A 19,931-nucleotide genomic window follows, 5' to 3' on the forward strand; every position below is an offset into this window, starting at 1 on the left:
AATAAGAGGTCAGAATTAGAGTTAGTGGTGAGGTGTCTCTCATTGATATTTGTAGTTGTTTTAGATGACAGGCTCTAAGTAGTGTGGTAACTCTCAGCCTGAGGCTTTAAGGTGCATTTAGGTGTTCATAGGTCTGCATGTAACTTTTCTTATACTTGTTCTGATAACTTGTCCTGGGAGGAAAATAATAGGATGGATGGATTTAAATCAGTGAGATTTAAATACTTAACCACAGGGAATCTTCATGTAAATTTATTTTGTATTTTGCATTTGTCCTTTAGTCAGTTTCCTAAAGAAGGTTTGATTATAATTGGTTGGTAACCATTAAAACATGCTGATTTGCAATTTAAATATAGCCTTTACACTAAAATTGGTGCTGCCTTTTACACATGAGGATGATTACTCTATATATCTATTCACATGTTTAAGCAATTCTGTAGCTTAACTCACATTTATACAGATTCTTAATTTTAACATTTTTATTATATTAGAAAATGGTGAATTATGCTTTATTTACTAGGTTTTGTACTTGTGATTTGCATCAAACTGTTCGATGGAAATTTGAATGCAATTAAAGAAGAAAAAGAGGCATTTTGAAGTTATATAAAACTACCTTAAATATGCTTGATAATGAGAAGTTTTATCAGAGTTTTTCAGAACTTTTTTTTAAATAAAACTAATTGTTTAAACAAATGAAGTTAATGAATTATGAACTGATTATTTGTTTCGTCAAGATTTTACAACTAGTAGATCTCATCCTCTCATACCTAGTTTTATTTATAGACTGGAAGAGGAAAACAAGCTTTCCTGCTCTTTCAACTTTATTTATTTTGTATTAATTGTTCATTGAACTGAACTAGTCACACTGAAATGAAGAAAATATTCTCTGTGCACCTACAGCAAAAGAGACTGCTGTTTTAGCACTTTAACAAACTCTGGTTCCAGGAGCTTAACCTGTGGCTTCCTGCTTACATCAGTTGAGTGGTTTGACTTGCTTTAAAAACTTGGCAGTAAATAAATGCTGCTTAACTTTTTTTTTAAACTTAATTTAAATAGTTTTACTAGATTAGAATAAATTCAGGTCTTAACATAGGTTGGCATAATTTCAAATAGGGTTATGTAAGAATCTGTATTTAATTTAAATTAAAAAAAATATGATTTAAATAAACACAATTTTTAACCCCCCCCCCTTGACTTTTATCCCCGTGGAAAATAACTGTTGAAAACATGTGAGCAAATATGCTTATACGTGTGGTTAGCACCATGGATAGAACAAGACTACTCATTGGTCCCCAGATAAGGCTGTATTTATTGTAAGTTTTATTTAGTACTCTTGATTAAAAATTTGTTTTGTTTGTTTTTTTTGTAACTATATTTTGTGGCATTTATATGACTGCCCAGTGATTTAAGTGGCTCTCATGCTTTCAGACACTCAGTGCCACAATGTGATATGTTAACAGTGAAAAGGCGGATTGATGAAGTGCTTTTCATTCTTTCCACAGCGTATTAAAAGTGGAGTCCAGTAACTTTTCTTAAAGTAGCTACCTAAATTGCACATGGAAAAACTTTTGATACTAGATTGAGGATTCATATTAAAATTGGTATCCAGTACACTTACTCTTATGGTGGTTGATCCTCAGGTCTTACCCAGAAATATAGTTGTAGGCAAACAGGTTTTTTTCTAGTATTTCAAGTTTCAAACTTTGCAATATATTTTAAAGATTTTTTTATTCTGATATGTTCCTCAAGTTCTGATCCTTGATTCAGAAGGAAATAGAGACACAAGCTCAAGAATATAGAGGGAAATATTATTACATAGAATGCATGAAAGTAGAATCAATAGTCCACATCTCAAATTAATTTTTAAATTAATATTTTTGTTTTGTTTTATATAACTTTTTATTTTAGATTGCAGCTTCTTATGGAAACATGATTTGTATTTTTGAACCAGTTACTATCCTGAAACCGAAGAGCAATCATCCTGCTGTAAGTGAATGAACTGTCTTAATAGAAACTTCAACTGCCTTGACAAATTTAAATAATTGCTGTTGTTTACTTTTATTACTTGGGAGTTGCCTTTTCTGAGATAGATGAGATACCAGTTTAAAATTGGGATATAGGATGTTTATTGTGTGGAAATGTGGAAAAGGAGTGGGGCACATGCTAGTTAAAATGCCATATTATTATACCTCTTCATAACACTTCAGAAGGGGATACAGTGGACCAATCCATAATAAACATACATAGTAATTGTTTCACCTGTGCAATGATTCATCTGTGCAAATCAGTGATTCACTCTCTCTGACCGTGGCCAGTACCAGCAGAAAGTGCGAAAATGGAGTACTGTAACCTATGCACAGGGAAGTTTGCTTTTAAACTAGCTAGTAAATGATACGTTTACATCATGCTGCATATGGTTTTGTAATGCTTTTTTTTTTCATCCTTTTGTAATGCAGGTCTTCTTCTTGCTCATGTGCATCTCAATTACTTTTGAAAATTCTACTAATTATTTTGCAAAGCATTTTTAGAATATATTTATCTGTAGATTTCACAGGGTTTTATAAAGGTTTGTAAAAACTGTACACTCATATTCCACATAGTGTGACTTCCTTTGGTGTGGGCAAATTTATGGATTAGCCTTGAGTTTCAGTTCGACATGGATCCTAATCTTGATTCTTTTCGGTGCTAGTTTATGTGATTTAGAGCAGGTTACTTAATCTCAGAGCCCACTTTTCTTAGTATACTTTACAAGAGTATTGAGTCTTTCTGAGTCTGTGCAAAATGCCATGTAAGTGCAAAGTATTAAGATGATACAAGAGTACAAATATAACAATGGATTTAGCATCCATCTTATGTGTATTGCATCAGATCCATGTGGCTTTTGGGGGTGCAACACAATTTCCTATCCTAGGGATTTAAGAAATCTACTTCCTGAACTATGCTTACTTTATGAAGTTCCTAAGACGTACATAGTACCTGTGGGTAATTCAGGAAGCTCTTTTCCAGCGGATATAGATTTACTACACTTTTTTTAAAGCACGCACGTCTTTAACAGTCTGGAAGATTTTATATTGGTAGACATTCCATTTGCTTACTCCATCCTCCAAATGTTCTTCAAAATTAGCTGAGGATGCTAGTTTTCACTAAGACTAGACTAAAATAAGATTTAATGTTCTAGATAAAGCTATTAATCCTTTTAATTTGTCTGAATTCTAAATTTTTAACAAATCAAGTTGCACGTGAGTGTATCAATTTTTAGACCCTTGGTATCTCTTTATATTTCTTAAAACATGAGATCACAGCTGTGACTTGTATGGCCTTGACTTATCCATTCAGAGATTTTTCCATTTAAAAAAAAAAAATTCACTTTCATTCTAAGAAGTTCCAAATGCCTGTTGCCTAGTAAAACTTTGAATGCCTTACAGGCATAGTATTTCAGTAATTATGTATTAAATGGGAAATCATTAAATTAGTTGTATTGTAAATATCTCACTTAAGATAATGAAGTGTGCTAATACTTTTGATTGTAGGGGGTGTACTACCAATGGCAGAAGAGTGGTCAAATTTTACTGGACTCTATAGCACATAATATAACATGGGATCCCACAGGTAAGAACGGAATTAACTAAAACTTCTAATTGTTTAATATCATGTGTTGAGTTTGAATTCTTCTTTAGGGAGAAGAGATGATTTCCTTTTGTTATAGCAAAACAGGATATGTCTGAGTGTTGTGAATGCCACTTGTCACCTGCATTCTGAGACACTTGCATGTATTTTCAAAGAGACGTTTTTATTTAAAAAAAAAGAAAAAAAAAGTTTGCATCTCAGTCATATCTCAACAAACCAATGGTCTATAATGTTATCCTATCCTCAGCAGTGTCCAGTGCTGGCTGTTTTTTTTAAAAAAAGTGGGAGGGTGGCATAAAAAAAAAATTGTATGAAAGAGGGATGTTTTAACACTTCATCCTTGGCCCCAGTTGGGGGTAGGGATAACAAGGTGCCAGGATGGATAGCTCTTGTCATTAGACCCTCATTATTGCATATACTCTTCATTCAAAATATTAGTATAATTAGTTGTATTATTACAGAAGTGCCTAGAGTCTTTTGTTGAACAAATGCAACCTACTTTGGAAACGGTGTAGATAAAGTATGCTTTTATGTATTTGGACCACAGATGTCCAAATTAAACATTAAACATGACTTAATATGTAAAAATAAATGCTGTCTTTTTTTGTAAGGTTGATCCAGTCTAAAAAGATTTTACTGCATATGGCACCTTGTAGGATTATGCCCATTGCATTAGTTTGGTTTGTGTATAGAAAAGGAGATATTATTTGTAGTATGTTATGGCTCTTGTCTATAACAGTGTTTGTGGGTACAGATTAATTAGCCTTCTCTTCAGTATAAAAAGCTATGCCTCATAATTTGATTTGTACATGTTATAATTTTAAACTTTTTGTTGTAGGCACTCGTCTTTTGACTGGTTCCAGCTGCCTGCAGCTTTGGTCCAATGTTAATTTGGAAAGCTATTCTGAAGATGGGAATCCCGAAAGAACAGATGTTGGCTTTGGGGACTGGAGGTGTATGTGGCAATGCAAGTAAGAAGCAAGTTTACAAAAAATACAAAACTTCAATAAAAGCAAAATTGTCTTTTGTTGTAGTCCATTTTTTCCAGATGAAACTCTTAATGAATTATGTGGTGTGATCCTGCTATGTACTGTTTCTTTCAGACATTTCTGAAATATGCTGAAATATTACTGAAAAAATGAATCCGTTCAGTCCTTCAAATTATTATAGATGGGTGGTACTAAACACATTTTCATTCTGCTTCACATATTAGTTTGGCTTCTTGAAAGTATTTTTTGTGTGTGTGTGTGTGTGTGTGTGTGTGGAGATTATCAAAAATTGTAGTTTGCCCTACTGAAATATATTGATAAAATCAGTTATACCAGGTATCTCTCACTTCCTGCAAAAGCAAGGAAAATGTGGGAAGTGGTGAATTCAAGCAGAAGTAGTACTAATGTATGAGATCATAAAGGCTAGAAGAACAGAAAGCTTAGGTAACTTACTACTATTTTGGGACTGCTGGCGTACTGCAATCAAGGGAATGTGGTTAAATTAAACTTGGCTCCCTATCTAGATCTTTTATAAGTAAAGTTCTTCAAATGATTGTCCACATGGATTCCTCTCCTGTTGCACATTGCCACGAGATTGGATTCTTTAGACCAGTAATGTGCGTTAAGACTACACCCTTGATGTCCTCTGTCCTCCCATCTAACACATAAAGGGCTGAGCAGACCCAATGGCCCTTGAGTTCCTTCTTACTGCTCATGGCAGTGAGACGGAATCCCTGCAATGTCCACCTGTTCTCAGTACACACTCAGCTAACATTAGTATGGTGTTAGTCTTTCTGTCAATTTGCACAAAAAAACTTAAGTCATATATTTAGTTTATAGGTTAGACAGTACCCCCCTCCAGCTGTGGATCTAGGACTATGTCAGTAGCTAAATCCCAGAGATTCAAACCGTGTCCCCCCTGTGAAACTTAATGTAGTTTTAACAACGGATACCACAGGTGCTGCTTTTGTCTCCAGCTCAGTCAAAGGGTAGTCAATGTCCTGACAAAGGTAGCTCTAGCGCAGGGGAGGGCAAACTACAGCCCATGGGCTGGATCCAGCCCACCGGGGCTTTCAGTCAGGCCCACGGAATTGCCAGCCCTGTGGCACAGTGGGGCTAAGGCGGCTGCCTGCCTGCCCTGGCCCCACGCCGCTCCTGGAAGCAGCCGGTACCACGTCACTGAGGCCCCTGGGGGAGGGGTTGGGCAGAGGGCTTGGTGTGTTGCCCTCACCTGCAGGCACCGCCCCCCGCAGCTCCCATTGGCCGTGAACAGGGAACCACGGCCAATGGGAGCTTTGAGGGTGCTACCCGCAAGTGAGAGCAGTGCATGGCGGAGCCCCTTGCCCCAGCTCACCCCCAGGAGCCACTGCCAGATACTCTGGCCACTTCCAGGAGCAGCGCGGGGCCAGGGCAGACAGGGAGCCTGTTTTAGCCCCGCTGCCACCCCGGAGCCGCTCAAGGTAAGCAGCGCTGGGCCAGAGCCCGCACCTGAACTCCAACCCCACCTGCACCCTGAGCCCCTAATCCCCTGTCCGGAGCCCCCTCTAGCACTCTGCACCCCCTCCTGCATCCCAACACCCTACCCTGAGCCCCATCCCACACTCTGCACCCCTCCTGAACCCACTAGCACCCTGCCTTGAGGCCCTCTCCCCACTCTGCACCTCTTCCTGCATCCCAGCCCCCTGCTGTACCTGCACTCCTCCTGCACCCCAACTCTTTGCCCTGAGCCCCTTCCTGTACACCACACTTCCTCCCGCGCCCCAGCTCTATATTCATGGCCCTGCATACAATTTCCCAACCCAGATGTGGCCCTCAGGCCAAAAAGTTTGCCCACCCCTGCTCTAGCACATTGCACTGACTGTTGAGAGTACCAGCATTATCCACCAAATCTGTATAATGTGTGTGACTTTGCTTCACTACCTGGCACTTTGGTACTGGTCACCTTAAACAGTGTTCCTTAGTGCCTAGCACATCAGAACCTAGAGTTTTGGGCTTACACGATGTCGAATTTTTAATAGTGGGCCTGGTATTGGAGTTGCCTCTCCTTGGGAGATTGAAGGTGGTGATAGCTAAGCCACCAGTTTTAGTTGTCAGTGCCGCAGACAAATGTGGTATCTCTAGTACTGACTTCATCCTGACCCAATTAGGAGGATACAACAGATCCAGGGCCCTCATGACAGGATGGTCCACCTGTGGAGTAGGTGTACTCCTTCTCTTCTCCCTTCAAAGTACAGTAAGGAGTCATCTCCTATATGCCCTCCCTTTTCCCATTCCAGTAGCACAATAGGAGTAAGGAGTCTAGGGAGGACTTTGTCAGGAAACTGTCCAAATCTCTCAGGGAATGTCCCTCCTGGTACTCCTTATGTACTTACCACTGTGGTACTCAGATCCTGATCAGTCTTTGCCCAGCTGTACTGCCATACAGGTGTGCAGGAGGTACCACTTCTGTTCCAGGGAATTTTAATATTTTTATTCCCACCAATTACTAGGTTTGCTTGTAGTTGCCACTGTCCAAGAGAGGTGAAAACAGCAGGGGCCTCTCAGAGTTAGGGGGAGAGACTTGCAGAAAGTCATACTATTTGAACACAAAGTCTACTCCTCTGTTAACGTTCAGATGTGCATGGCTGACAGTCAAGCCCTGCTCTCTAAACATGATTCTCTGAATTGGGACAAACTGTCTCCATTTGTTAAGCTACCACAGTATTTGAGAGGAACTAAAAGCCATCCTGACTAAGGACCGCTGAGAGCCTGCACTTCTTTTGAGAGCTGGAGGCATCCAATTCAGCAGCACATGCCGTGGCCACATCTGTGGAGATCAGAAGACTGGAGGCCCAACCAAAATTTAAGACCTTCCCTTTGAGGGTAACTTGCTTTCTAAAACAGAGGAGGCCCTCCATTTGTTGAAGGACCGCAGGGCTTTGTTTAGGTCTGTATTGTTAGGTCATCACTAATAAGAAGCCAGTAATACCACAGGATTGCTTTAGGCAGCATCCCCTTACCCAGGTCTGTTATGTGTCTCAGAGGAGCTTGGAGCAGTCGAGAGAGAAGCAAAGAGGGTTCCATTGACAGCCCTCCAGCTCTTCCTCCCTCTGCTGCACAATCTGCATCTTTTGCCTGGTAGCAGGTTTGCTGCCAGTGTCTAGACACTGACAAAGCTGCTTATTCCAGCACAAAAAAGGGAATTTAGAAACTTTGTTTCCCTTCCTTGTTCCTTTCAGGTCAAATTCCCTTTACTGACTGCTGCAGCACAGACTTGATCATAGTTTACATTGCCTCTTTCTGGGAGAGGACCTTAGGCTTACAGTAGAGCACTTAGAATGTGAGAATTTCCCCTTCGTCTGCTGAGCACGTAAGGTTACTTTGATTTCCAGAAATGAGAACGTATTTAACCTTCCTTCTAGAATCTTGTATATTAAATCTGCATTTCTTCTGGTTCCCTCACTCTGTCAGTGCAACCTACCCCAGCTGCCATTTCAACCCATTTTTCACAGGCTTTTCTCAGCAACACAGCAGTGGTCTAGCCCATACTAGAAGATAATTTATAAGGCCTTCTTTGTTCTCAGGTAATACTTAATTTGAAAATTAGAGTTAGAGTCCCAGAGAATTACCAATTCTAATTGAGTCTCATCTACTTGTTCTGCTGCAGATGGAAGCTTCTCCCCACATTTTCATGCCTCCCAGATTAGGAGTTTAGAAGTCTTACACTAAAACCTGAAGATCACTTCTATAAGGGGAAAGGATCTATTAAATATATTCCTTAATATCATGTTTTTGCTGCTAAATTATGTTCAACATCACATCTTGAAATGTTTCATGGACATAAAAATAATGGATTTTAGTATGAACTAGTTCATTATGGAAATTCTTCTTTTCTCACAAGTGAGATCTCCTCAGCACATAACACAATCGGGTCCCAAAGATTTTTAACTGTAGCATATGGAGCAGGTACTCTGTCTTCGGGAAAACATTGCAGTCTTGCTCTTTTTATAAATTTTATAGATAAGTAAGCTGAGGTTGTGCAGAACATAACAATTTGTAGCTGACAATCTTATTTTTGTTCAAAGCAATAAGGGTAGGGGGAATCCGAATTTGAGATGTTACACAAAGATCTTTATAATAATAGCTTCATTCATGCCCATGTCTTTGATGATCTTGGAGAATCCATTAGAAAAATCTGAAGGATTAATCCAAAATGGAACCACCTGCTTTCTCAGTCGAGGTACTCAACAAGAACTCTCAACATAACAGGCAATCTTTCTGGCCATTTTCTTCTCTTGAAGGCGGGAGGTGGTATTTCCAACTTTCCAGGATAGAGGTCAACCCAGATACTCGAGCAACTGAAACAGAAGGCAAACATACTGGTTTAGGACTCTTTCAGACTAAAAATAAAATGAAATATTTTCCTTTCTACTTTTAGATCAGTTCAATTGTAGAAGCATTCTACATTCTTCAAAAAGTAGTATTCTGTAGAATTTCCAGAAAGTCCCTCTCTCCCTCCCCCACCTTCTACTATGGCAATGAACTTGCATTTGCACAGATTTATTTTCAGATATAAGCTCTATCGGCACACCATCACTGCATCATCCAGATGCTTTTTTCCAGATTGTTTATAGTTCCTGTGAAAACAAGTGGATTCTGTTCTGTTTCAGTGTGTAACAGAAAAAAAGATAAAACATAGAAAATACTCCTTTCTTTCAAGAAATGGCTTAATTTTTACCTTTTATGTTTCATAAATCTCAGAAATGTGAGATCTGGTTACAGTAGTTCTCACTTCCTGCTATTAATTTTAATTTTATTTGGAATATAATGTATAATGTCTAAGATCAGGTAGGTTGTTTAGATCACATCAAGAAAGAGGGTACTTTGGTCTGTCTTAGATTGATTCAAAACCTAAAACAAAAATACCATCTCTGGAGTTGGCCTGTCTTTTGAGTTCACTTTTAAGACTTATCAAGTGGTGATTTTCCTGGTTTTAAACTTCTAAAAAAACAACTTTTTCTTCCAGTAGTCAACTCTAGATAGTTGTATCATGACAGTGGAAGAGGGATGTCATCTTTATGCCTTGTGTGCTTGTATCAATGTGTGTTTTTTACCCAGTTTCTTCAAATAACCAAAATTGTTTGGGAGATAAATCTAGACGGAACATCTGACTACAGTATAAAGATGGTGACTGGTACATTATGGAAGCATCCCTTTTTTTCAGTATCTTATTTCACCACAACCCCCTCAGTCACCCTGAACTTTTCAGATTTGATTTCACAGTCAGGAGTCAGTCTTCAACAATGTGTATATACTCCTGTTGGGTAACTGTCTATTAAAATCATAAACTTTTCATAATTAAGAGACTGCAAGAGGATTTGATATATCTAGAACATGGATATGTAGCTTTGTCGAAATCAACTCCAGTCTGATGGAGACATCACGTAAATTCTAATGGTGTCCACCCCATTGGAGCCCACCCTACACTGAGTACTGTTAGACACTGAACAACTTAAATTGTGGTTTTGTTGTTACAAAGCTTTCTGACCTGCATCACTGAGTTTTGTCTTATGATTATATGCTCTGATAGGTATTCATCACAATATAGGTGAATTGATGACCAACTTGTCACTTATAGATTTGTCATGGGTGTTAAGCCTTATGTTTTAGAATTTTCATGTTTATAAAAGTCCAAGGTTCATGGAAATTTTAATCATGGATTTTTAAAACCTCAATATTTACAGTTCCAACATCCATTCAGTAGCTGAGTGCTGCACAAACAGTGGAAAGCTTACATTATTTTCAATAAGAAGAAAATAAGAGTACTTGTGGCACCTTAGAGACCAACAAATTTATTAGAGCATAAGCTTTCGTGAGCTTCAGCTCACTTCATTTTTTTTTTTCCGCCAAATGCATCCGATGAAGTGAGCTTTAGCTCACGAAAGCTTATGATCTAATAAATTTGTTGGTCTCTAAGGTGCCACAAGTACTCCTTTTCTTTTTGCAAATACAGACTAACACGGCTGCTACTCTGAAACCTGTCATTATTTTCAATGGAAGTGAAGTGCAGTGAGAGCACAACATAATCAACTAGATTTTTAAAAAAATCTTTGTTTTAATTATCAGGCTAACAGAAACAGTAATGAACACTACTTCTCATGGTGTGTTAAATTTAAAAATAAAACAAAAAAATCAGAGTACTGCTTTAATGTATTCCTCTGGGATGTATGGTGCAGGAAGAGAAGAAGCGCTCTTCTGGTTTGTTCTTGGAAAAAGTTGAGTGGAATTGAATTTGAAGCATGTGTGAGGTGAGGGTTGAGCACTTCTGGGAGAAGCAGTTTAAGACCAGACCATCAGGATCCACCTCATCACAATCACAGTGTCTGTGGTAGGAGACAGCAGGTCATCTGAACCTGATGTCTTTGCTAACCACAGCCTTCCTTTGACACTTCAGTTGTAGCAAAGTCTGCCTCACACAGCCCCATAGCTTGCTAGTGCTTGAGTCCGATGATGCCAACTACAGTATATGAAACTAAATCTCTAAAATACAAAGAATTTTTCATAAAATTTCAAAGAAATAACTATGTATTCTGTGCTTCTGAAAAAAATTAACTTTATTTATGTTGCTACATTTTTGAATTGTCAAATTAATGTTTTTTAATGCTTTATTTTACAGAACTGCTTCCCAGGTTTATCTAATGAAATTTTCACCAGATGGAGAATTCTTTGCTACTGCAGGAAAGGTAAATAATTTTGGTATGACAGAATTATCTTTCTTTAGAAAGGTTATGAAATAATGCAGAACTTGACTGCATCCATTTTTTGAAAAACGGGAGAAGTAATATTTATTTTTTTCTTTTTTTATAATTCAGAATGTCAGTCCAAAAATTCTTTTGTGTCTTCTAATGCTGTGACTGCTTTGAGTAATTGGGAGGGCTAAAATTCTTCCGACTTCTTCTTCTTCTTCTTCTAGAAAAGCTATTTAATTCTCCTTACTCAGTTCTCAAAAGAGAATACAAAACTTAATGCTGTGGAATTGGGGAGAGGGAACTCCAAGGTGGTCTGATGGGTGGACTGGAAAACAGTATTGTTTGTCCATGTTGTAGCCTGCATTGTCTGTGGAGAGAGCGTACATAGAATGCATCTGATGAAGTGAGCTGTAGCTCACGAAAGCTTATGCTCTAATAAATTTGTTAGTCTCTAAGGTGCCACAAGTACTCCTTTTCTATAGGCTATCTATTATGCTATTAATGCTATCATTCTTGTTCAAAGGGGATTTAAAGACTGACATGACATCACAAGCAGGTCCTGTCAGAATGTTCTTGAACCCTGTCCAGAGCCATATTCTGAGAATGGATAATATTGGAAATTAGTTGCCCAAAATATCTTACAATGAAGATCATGTAGCATTAAGGTTACTGATAAAAAGTTTCTGAAGTCAGGAAATCAAATAAGGTTCGATAGTAGTAATCTGCCATGTTGTGTATGCCCTGTACCATGGACGGAGTGCTAGCAATAGGTAAATTTAAGGCTGGGACAACCTGTGTTCACCTATGTAACTTCTGGTTGATCAAAGAGAACAGAGTGACAGATATAAAGATGACTGGGTTGATGGAGTTGCTTAGTTTAATGGTAAACTTCTCTAAATCCCAGCCTGACAGGATCCAGGACAAATGTGGGTCTGACAAAGAGGGTTTTTCAGACTTAGGAAGCATCAATAAGGATTGTGCTCTCTCTCTTTAGGCTGATTCTCACTCTAGTGTCTGTAAAAACAGATGGCACATCTCCATCTGTGGATCTGGAAGTCTTGGGATTGAGTGACAGACTGATGTTACATCCCTGTGAGGATTGATCTGAGTGTTTTTTGGCTAGGTTGTAGTTTGGGGATAGCTGTGCATTTTGGAAAGGGCGTAAAAAATAATCATCTACTGTACTAACCATGAGTGTATGCTACTAAGCACATGATCTGTTATGGAATAAATAGCTACACACAAGTATACTGGAGGCAGAAACTTGCTCTAAGAATGGCCATAATTCATCTAGTCAGACCACTCTTCTACATACACAGGCAGAGAGGAACATGCTCATACTCTTGGAGGAAACCCTGCAGGCATGGAATAGAGCTGTGCAGGATGAATAAAAAATGACTGAATAAAAAATGCGGGGGGGAGGGATCAGATTTCTTTTATTTAAAATGGATTTTTAAAATTTCTGTTGAAAATAGACTACAGTACTTTTTTCTTTTCAACAATATACCTGTTTAAAATGAAATCTGAATTTAATATGAAAAATGTTAAGGTCTAAACTTCTTGTAATCTCTTAAAATATTTAAAAAGAAATTATATTGAATCCATGAGCCTCTATCAAAAATTTGTGTGTTAAAAGGTGCTTTTCTATATAAAGAAAGATGTTTTTTCCCTGATTTTAACTTCTGAGGTCAACCTTTTATAAATGTGGCAAAATAGGTTATATGGTGTATTAAAGGCTTGATCCTGTGGAAGACCCAGGAACTGTGCTCCTGGGTGTAAAAGACTGGCAAAATAACTTAGGAGACCTCTTTTAAAGAGCCTTAGGCAAGTAGGAATTTAGGCATCAGTCACTTTCACCTTAGGCATATTTGTAAATTTCCCCACGCTGACCTGAAATAATGTTTAAATCACTGATTGCAGTTAATCCCTCTGTGTAAGGTGATTTAATTGTAAATGTGAAATATCTTTTGATAAGAGCAGTTTTATGTATCCAAAATATTTAAGGTAGTTTTAATAAAAATTTTATATGCTGTTTTGTGTTTAATTAAATTCACTACCATCTTAATGCAGCTTGACACACATCATGCACAAAATATTAACAATCTAATAAATAAGTAATATATTGTTCATCATTTACTAACGTGCTAAAATGTATAATAAGAATTTGAAAATATTAAGCTGTGTAATTGTTTAAACAAATGTATATAGTATAGTGTACCCTCCTAGGCATCAAAAAGATGAACCAAATCTAGTGTAAAGGTTCTGTTTAGTTGTAAATCAGTATGTTTTAATGGTTACTTGTGCCGATGAGAATGCACCTAGCTATTTTCAAAAGAAGAAGTACAAATGGAAAATTAGATTAAAATCAGTGACTTAAATCAAATATTTCCACTTGGTGATTTAAATCATCTTGATTTTAAATCAGTCCACCCTTCAGCAGTGTCTTGCAAGGCATTTGCCACTTACTCTTTAGGAAAGGAAAACACTACAGCAGATGGTCTCTAGATTAGGGGGGCAACCTATTAGCAACATATTTGAACAAAGTACTAGTGAAAGATTATTGCTTCATCCAGCAGGAAGTGAAGACATGTATAAATGTTTTGTTCACCTTTGAGAGAGGCAAGGCAGATGAGGTAATACTTTTTATTGGCCCAACTTCTGAAGGTACAGGCTTTTGAGCTACGCCAAGCTCTTCAAGTCTGAGGAAGGAAGGAGAGGGTTTGAGCTTTTCACCTTTATTCCCCTTTGATGGGGTTGGGGGAACGGCAAGGCTTTGGTCAAACTCAGAGGGTAAAAGGTTTTTTTTTTAATCCTTGTTTTCTCTCCTTCGCCACCGAAGCAGGGGTGGGCAAACTTTTTGGGCCGAGGGCCACATCTGGATGGTGAAATTGTATGCAGGGCCAGGGCAGAGGATTGGGTTGTGGGAGGGAGTGCAGGGTGTATGAGGGGGCTCAGGGAAGGGGGTTGGGTGCAGGAGGGGTGTGGAGTGCAGGATGGGGCTCAGGGAAGGGGTGCAGGAAGGTTGCGGACTGCGGGAGGGCGCTCAGGGCAGGGTGTTGGAGTGCAGGAGGGGTGTGTGGGGTGCGACAGGGCTCAGGGCAGGGAGTGGGGTGCAGGATGCAGCAGGGGGCTCAAGGCAGGGAGTTGGAGTGTAGGAGTGGTGTGAGGTGCAGGCAGGGAGTTGGGGGGCAGGATGCAGGAAGTGTTCGGGCTCTGGCCCGGCACCGCTTACCTAAAGCGGCTCTGGGGTAGAAGCGTCCTGCTCCAGGAAGCAGCCAGCACCATGTCCCTGCACAGCCCCTGGGGGAGGGGGGAATACACAGGGCTCCACGCGCTGCCCTTGCCACGCTCCAAGTACCTCCCTGAAGCTCCCATTGGCTGCAGTTCCCTTTTCCCTGCCAATGGGAGCTGTGGGGGGTGTTGCCTGGAGGCAAGGACAGCACATGGAGACCTCTGCTGCCCCAGGGACCCCCGGGACATGGTGCCGGCCGCTTCGGAGAGTGGGGCGGGGCCTGCGGCACCGTGGGGAGCAGTCCCACAAGTCATAGTTTGCCCATGCCTGCTCTGTAGGCATAGTTAGAGACAATCTGGAGAACTGGACAGTAGATGTGCCTAAACCTCTTAATTATCCTGAATGTCGTAGGTGTTCGTGTAGTTTTCTCAATTCAGTGCCCTGAATTCTCCTGTTTACACAGGTGTAAGTCAGAATTAACTCTGCTGAAGTTAATGGAATTGCACAAGTTGAAACCATGACAAAATACCTCTAGCAGCTCCTCCAGGAACTCCAGGCTGTTAGGATGTTCAGACAACCAAGAGGACGTGGGGACTTGACACTAGCAAGACTAACTACACTATGACTACACTGACTGACTACACTATGACTTCGGTATAACTTAGGTCACTATGGAGTGAGAGTCAGCCACCCTCTTGAGTGATGTAAGTTACACCACCTTAAGCGCCAATGTGAACAGCGCCAGTGTGAACAGTGCTAGCAGGGAGAACTTCTCTCGCTGACATAGCTACCACCTTTTGTGGAGGTGGATGTATTATGCCTACAGGAGACCTCTCTCCTGTCAGCATAGAGTATCTTCACCAGATGTACTATAGAAGTGCAGCTGCACTGGTGTAGCATTTCTAGTATAGAGTAGCCCTAAAGGGGAATTCTGTCACCATCTAGGACAGAATCTAGGATTTCTGTAGTGACATTTGGTCTTTGAAAAGTTTTTTATATTGGGCAGACAAGGAAGGCCTGAAGCTTACTGAGTGACTTGAATTCACTGCCTCCAGAGAAATGATACGCCTTGTAAAAAGCCTTGTCAGACAATACTCGAGGCTTTCAAATCCATCAACTTGATATCATCTAGAATCTGTGGAAACTAGTTGAAAATTTTCAGCTGAAATTTCCTAAAGTGTGTGGTGATGTAAATCATCTATTTGAATTTGTGAGCGAGAACTAGTGATTTTTACATAATTTGAATCTTGTTTTACATTTGAACTTTTAATTTACCAACAAGGTTGACTTTTAGTGGTTGGTATAACTGAGTACTTGACAGTTGGGAGAATACACTATGCCTATATACATTTATTTAAACAATTATGTAAAATTTACATTTATATATACGCTGTATTTTTATATTATGTTAAAAAATGGTGAATGATGCACTTGTTTACTAGATCAACTTTTTATTTGTAATTAGTGTTTGGCTGCATTTTGAGATTTGAATGCGCAAAAAAATGCACAATATCATTTAAAAACTTGGTTTATTAGTTAAATAAACCTTTAAATATGCTGGATATATAAGAATAAAAGTTATCAAAATGTTATATGTTTGAAATGGATTTAATAAACGGAAGAAGCACTGTTAGTGAATTGAACTGGTTACCATTTCCTCCATATTTTAGAACTAGCAGATCAGATCCTCCCCCTTCATTTTTATTTGTAGGTTGAAAGAGAGACAATTTTTTCTGCTTTTTCAACTCCCAATTGGTGTCAACTTTTTATGAACATGTAATTGAACTAAACTAGTGGAATAAACCGAAAGGAAGAAAATACTCTACTGCTGTCAAAAGCTAATTTAGCACTTCAACAAAATCTGGTTCCAGGTGCTTAGCCAGTGACTTCTACTAGTTCAGTGGTTGGACTTTCTTTGAAACTTCAGCAGCAAATATACTGCTTGAATATTATCTTTTTTTATTTAATTCAAATTATTTTAATAAGTTGTCATTTAAAATTTAAAGGTTTAACAGGATTTAATTCAAATATTCCTATTTAAATTTAAAAAAAAATAAAAACTTTTATTCACCCTGGAATTTCTACTAGGATAAACTTTCTTTTGTTTTCCTCCTTTCTGCTCAGGACGATTGTCTTATAAAAGTGTGGTATAATACCGATAGCTGGCGATCAGCAGTAACACCTCAAACTTCAAGTCCACAAAAACAAGCGCAAGATGTAGATTTTTCATTTGTTTACTTGGCCCATCCTCGATCTGTAAATGGATTTTCATGGAGGAAGACAAGCAAATACATGCCACGGTCAGTAGCTTAATTGCTTGATATCTGTAAATTGTTGTTCGTTACCTGATAAACTTTCTTTCCAACCTTTGTAGTAGGCTTCTTTTTTAAAACTACCCTAGCTGTTCTTCCCTGGAGACCTTGGTTGAAATCCAGTTTCTTACTGTGCTAATTCAACAATACTAAATTGTGGCTGCTCTGCTACTTCAGTATTTACCATGTGTTGCCTCACACGCCTCAAGTTTATACATTCTGTTGAGGTTCTTATATGCCCTGTTTACCACAGTTTGAGCACTTCCTGTGAGTAAAAAGTTGTTTCCTATTACCCTGCCAGCAAAAGGCAGACTTGTATTATTATTTTTTTAAGATGTAAAGGTGGGAAAGCTTTGGATGGAGAGAGAGGTTTTGCATTTAGCTCTGGACAGGAATCCCATCTTTTGGTCCAGACACTAATAAAGTTGTATCCCTACTTAAGTCTTAACAAACAGACCTAGTGAAAGTTCTGACTTCTGCAATACAGTGTGTATCCAACAGTAGTTAAGCGCTCTATCTATTTGTGCATTATATTATAGAACCTCCTCTCTTTATGGTCTCCCAGAATCTGATTATAACAAAACTCTTGTTTGTGCATGGCTTCTTGCTCATATGTGCAAATACTGTTACCTCATTGTGGTGTAAAAGATCTCCACTGGTGCTCCATTTACTTAGGACAGGATTTTGATTTTGTACTGGATACTTAACGACCCAAAGTATCATGGTGGCAGGCACGTTAGGACCTAAATAAAATGGTCATTCACACTGAACCCCAGTTTCCTTCTGTCTGTATCAGACAGTATGCATTTTAATATACCTAAATGTAAATGGATACATTTAGGAACAAAGAATGTAGAATTACAGGATGGGAGACTATCCTGGAAAGGAGTGAGTAACTCTTTGAGGGTTGTGCTGAATAATTAGGACCCTATGAAATGTGTTTAATTGTGAATTTTCTGATTTGTTTTCTGATTTAATTTTTTTGTTTTTTAAAAAATGAATTCCATCTTTGTTTTTAAATAAAAAAAAATTGATACATTAACAACAATTAAGTAACCTTACTATAAATACATAAAAATGTTCAGAATTGGATTGCAGTGGGAAAAACTGATTTTACCAAAAAAAAAAAAAAAAAAACCCAAACATCCTGCAGGTATACAGTATTACAGTAAAAGTAACACGTTTTAAATCACTGTTTAAAGTAGCACTCTGTAATATGACCAAACTGACATGGCTGAACAGTAACACAAGAAGTCCACAGAGATGTGTGTACAGGGGGCAGGGAGTGTGTGTCGGCACGCTGTGTCTTTAAGCAAAGCACTCACCAGCCTGAATGCTTGTTCAGATAGGAGTGGTTGCTGCCAGCTGCTGAGCCTGAGGCTCATGCGTGGACAAGCACTCCCCTATCCTCCACCCCAGCTCAGAAGAGACCGGGTACACCGGTAGGGTAGGAGGGACATCCTGACATCAGCCCACCTCCCCTCAGCTCTGCACAGCAGATCAGGAGGCTCCTGATCCTCAGCAGCTTGACTCTAAAGCGCAGCTCCACATAGCACAGCCATGCAGCCTGCCGCGCCTGTTGCTGAAGTCTTAGTTCTGGGGAGAGCAGGATTCCATGTTAATGTTTCGATTCTGTCCGTGCTCTCACAGATTTCATAGAACCCTAGATAATCAGCTGAACATGAGCTCCCCGTGTGACAATATAACCGAAAGAGCTAATGTGATCCTGGAATGTATAAAGGGGGGAATCTCACATAGAAATAGAGGTTTTTTACATCTATATTGGTCACATGCGTGATCGTTGCTAGACTATTTTGTTCAGTTCTGGTGTCCACAATTGAAGAAGGATGTTGATAAATTGGAGAGGGTGCAGAGAAGAGCCATGCAAATTATTAAAGTGTTAGAAAACAAGCCTTAGACTCAATGAGCTCAGTGAAGGGACAGTAAAGGGGTGAGTAGATTACAGTCTAAGTATCCACATTGGGAACAAGTAGTTTGTTAATAAGCTCTTTTTTTAGTAAAATAAGGTACAACACAATCCAGTGGCTGGAAGTTGAAACTAAATAAATTGAGGCTGGAAATAAGGTGTACATTTTTAATGGTGGAAGTAATTAACTATTGGAACAATTTACCAGTGCTTATAGTGGATTCTCCATCACTGTCAATTTTTAAATCGAGCTGTTGATTTTTCTAAAACATATGCTCTAGGAATTATTTGGGAGAGGTCCTGTGGCCTGTGTTGTACCGGAGGTTAGACTACATTATCATAATGCTCCTTTCAGGCCTTGGACTCTCTGATAGTCCTTTTTTGATTATCCCACACTAGATAACTCTTTGTCCTGCAAATGGTATCCAGTCTAAGACGCACTTTATACTTCTGCATAGATATGTCTGTCTAATTACTGAGTGAGTAGATTACTGTGCGAAGCAACACTTCCATCTTGGTTACATGATCTCTCCAAAGCATTCCTGGTATACTTTTTAAATAACACTGGTGGAATACTTTTAGTCTCTGGTTGTGTATTTCTACCATCTAACATGTTTCCAAGTTGTATAATCTCACTTTAACATGTAGATTTATCTTCTTACTCTTCTTGATGTTTGGCAAATGAGAAAATGATCCATGGACTTTGCCGATTCTTGCCTTTACTACTTTAGTGAGCTGGCTATTAATAGATACTGTACTTCCAAGGTAAATGAAGTCATTGACTCTCTTGTACTCTTGCTCATCAATCACACGCCAACCGGTGTTGACATCATTTTCTCTGTCAGTATGGGGTTGTTACTGATATAAAGTCCCACTTTAGCACCTTCTGCTTTTATGCTCAAATAGTCTTTTCATTCCATCCAAACTGGTCTCCAATATGACTATTGTCTTCAAAATATAGATCTTGCAGCTTCTCCTGCCCAAACAATACGAGTGACTTCAGCAGCAGCTATTGTCCTTCTCATCATAAAATCTGTGACCATGCAGAAAAGTTGCAGGGATAGTAAGCGGCCCTGCCTTATGTCAGGAACAGTCTTAAACCATTCTGTGTCTACA

The 19,931-nt window shown here is 39.0% G+C and overlaps 1 protein-coding gene across 7 annotated transcripts in view; it reads left to right on the forward strand.

Moving 5' to 3' along the window:
• DMXL1 (Dmx like 1) overlaps positions 1–19,931 on the forward strand; it is a 146,427-nt gene that overhangs the window by 26,365 nt on the left and 100,131 nt on the right. For all 7 annotated transcript variants that reach the window (XM_038401733.2, XM_043514928.1, XM_043514929.1 and 4 more), the window contains exons 3-7: positions 1,909–1,986; positions 3,531–3,609; positions 4,466–4,598; positions 11,272–11,338; positions 16,701–16,876. In XM_038401733.2, the coding sequence (XP_038257661.1) occupies positions 1,909–1,986; positions 3,531–3,609; positions 4,466–4,598; positions 11,272–11,338; positions 16,701–16,876 (533 nt within the window). The remainder of the gene's footprint in view (positions 1–1,908; positions 1,987–3,530; positions 3,610–4,465; positions 4,599–11,271; positions 11,339–16,700; positions 16,877–19,931) is intronic.

This window comes from Dermochelys coriacea, chromosome 5 (genome assembly GCF_009764565.3).
Source record: "Dermochelys coriacea isolate rDerCor1 chromosome 5, rDerCor1.pri.v4, whole genome shotgun sequence".
Lineage (NCBI taxonomy): Eukaryota > Metazoa > Chordata > Testudines > Dermochelyidae > Dermochelys > Dermochelys coriacea.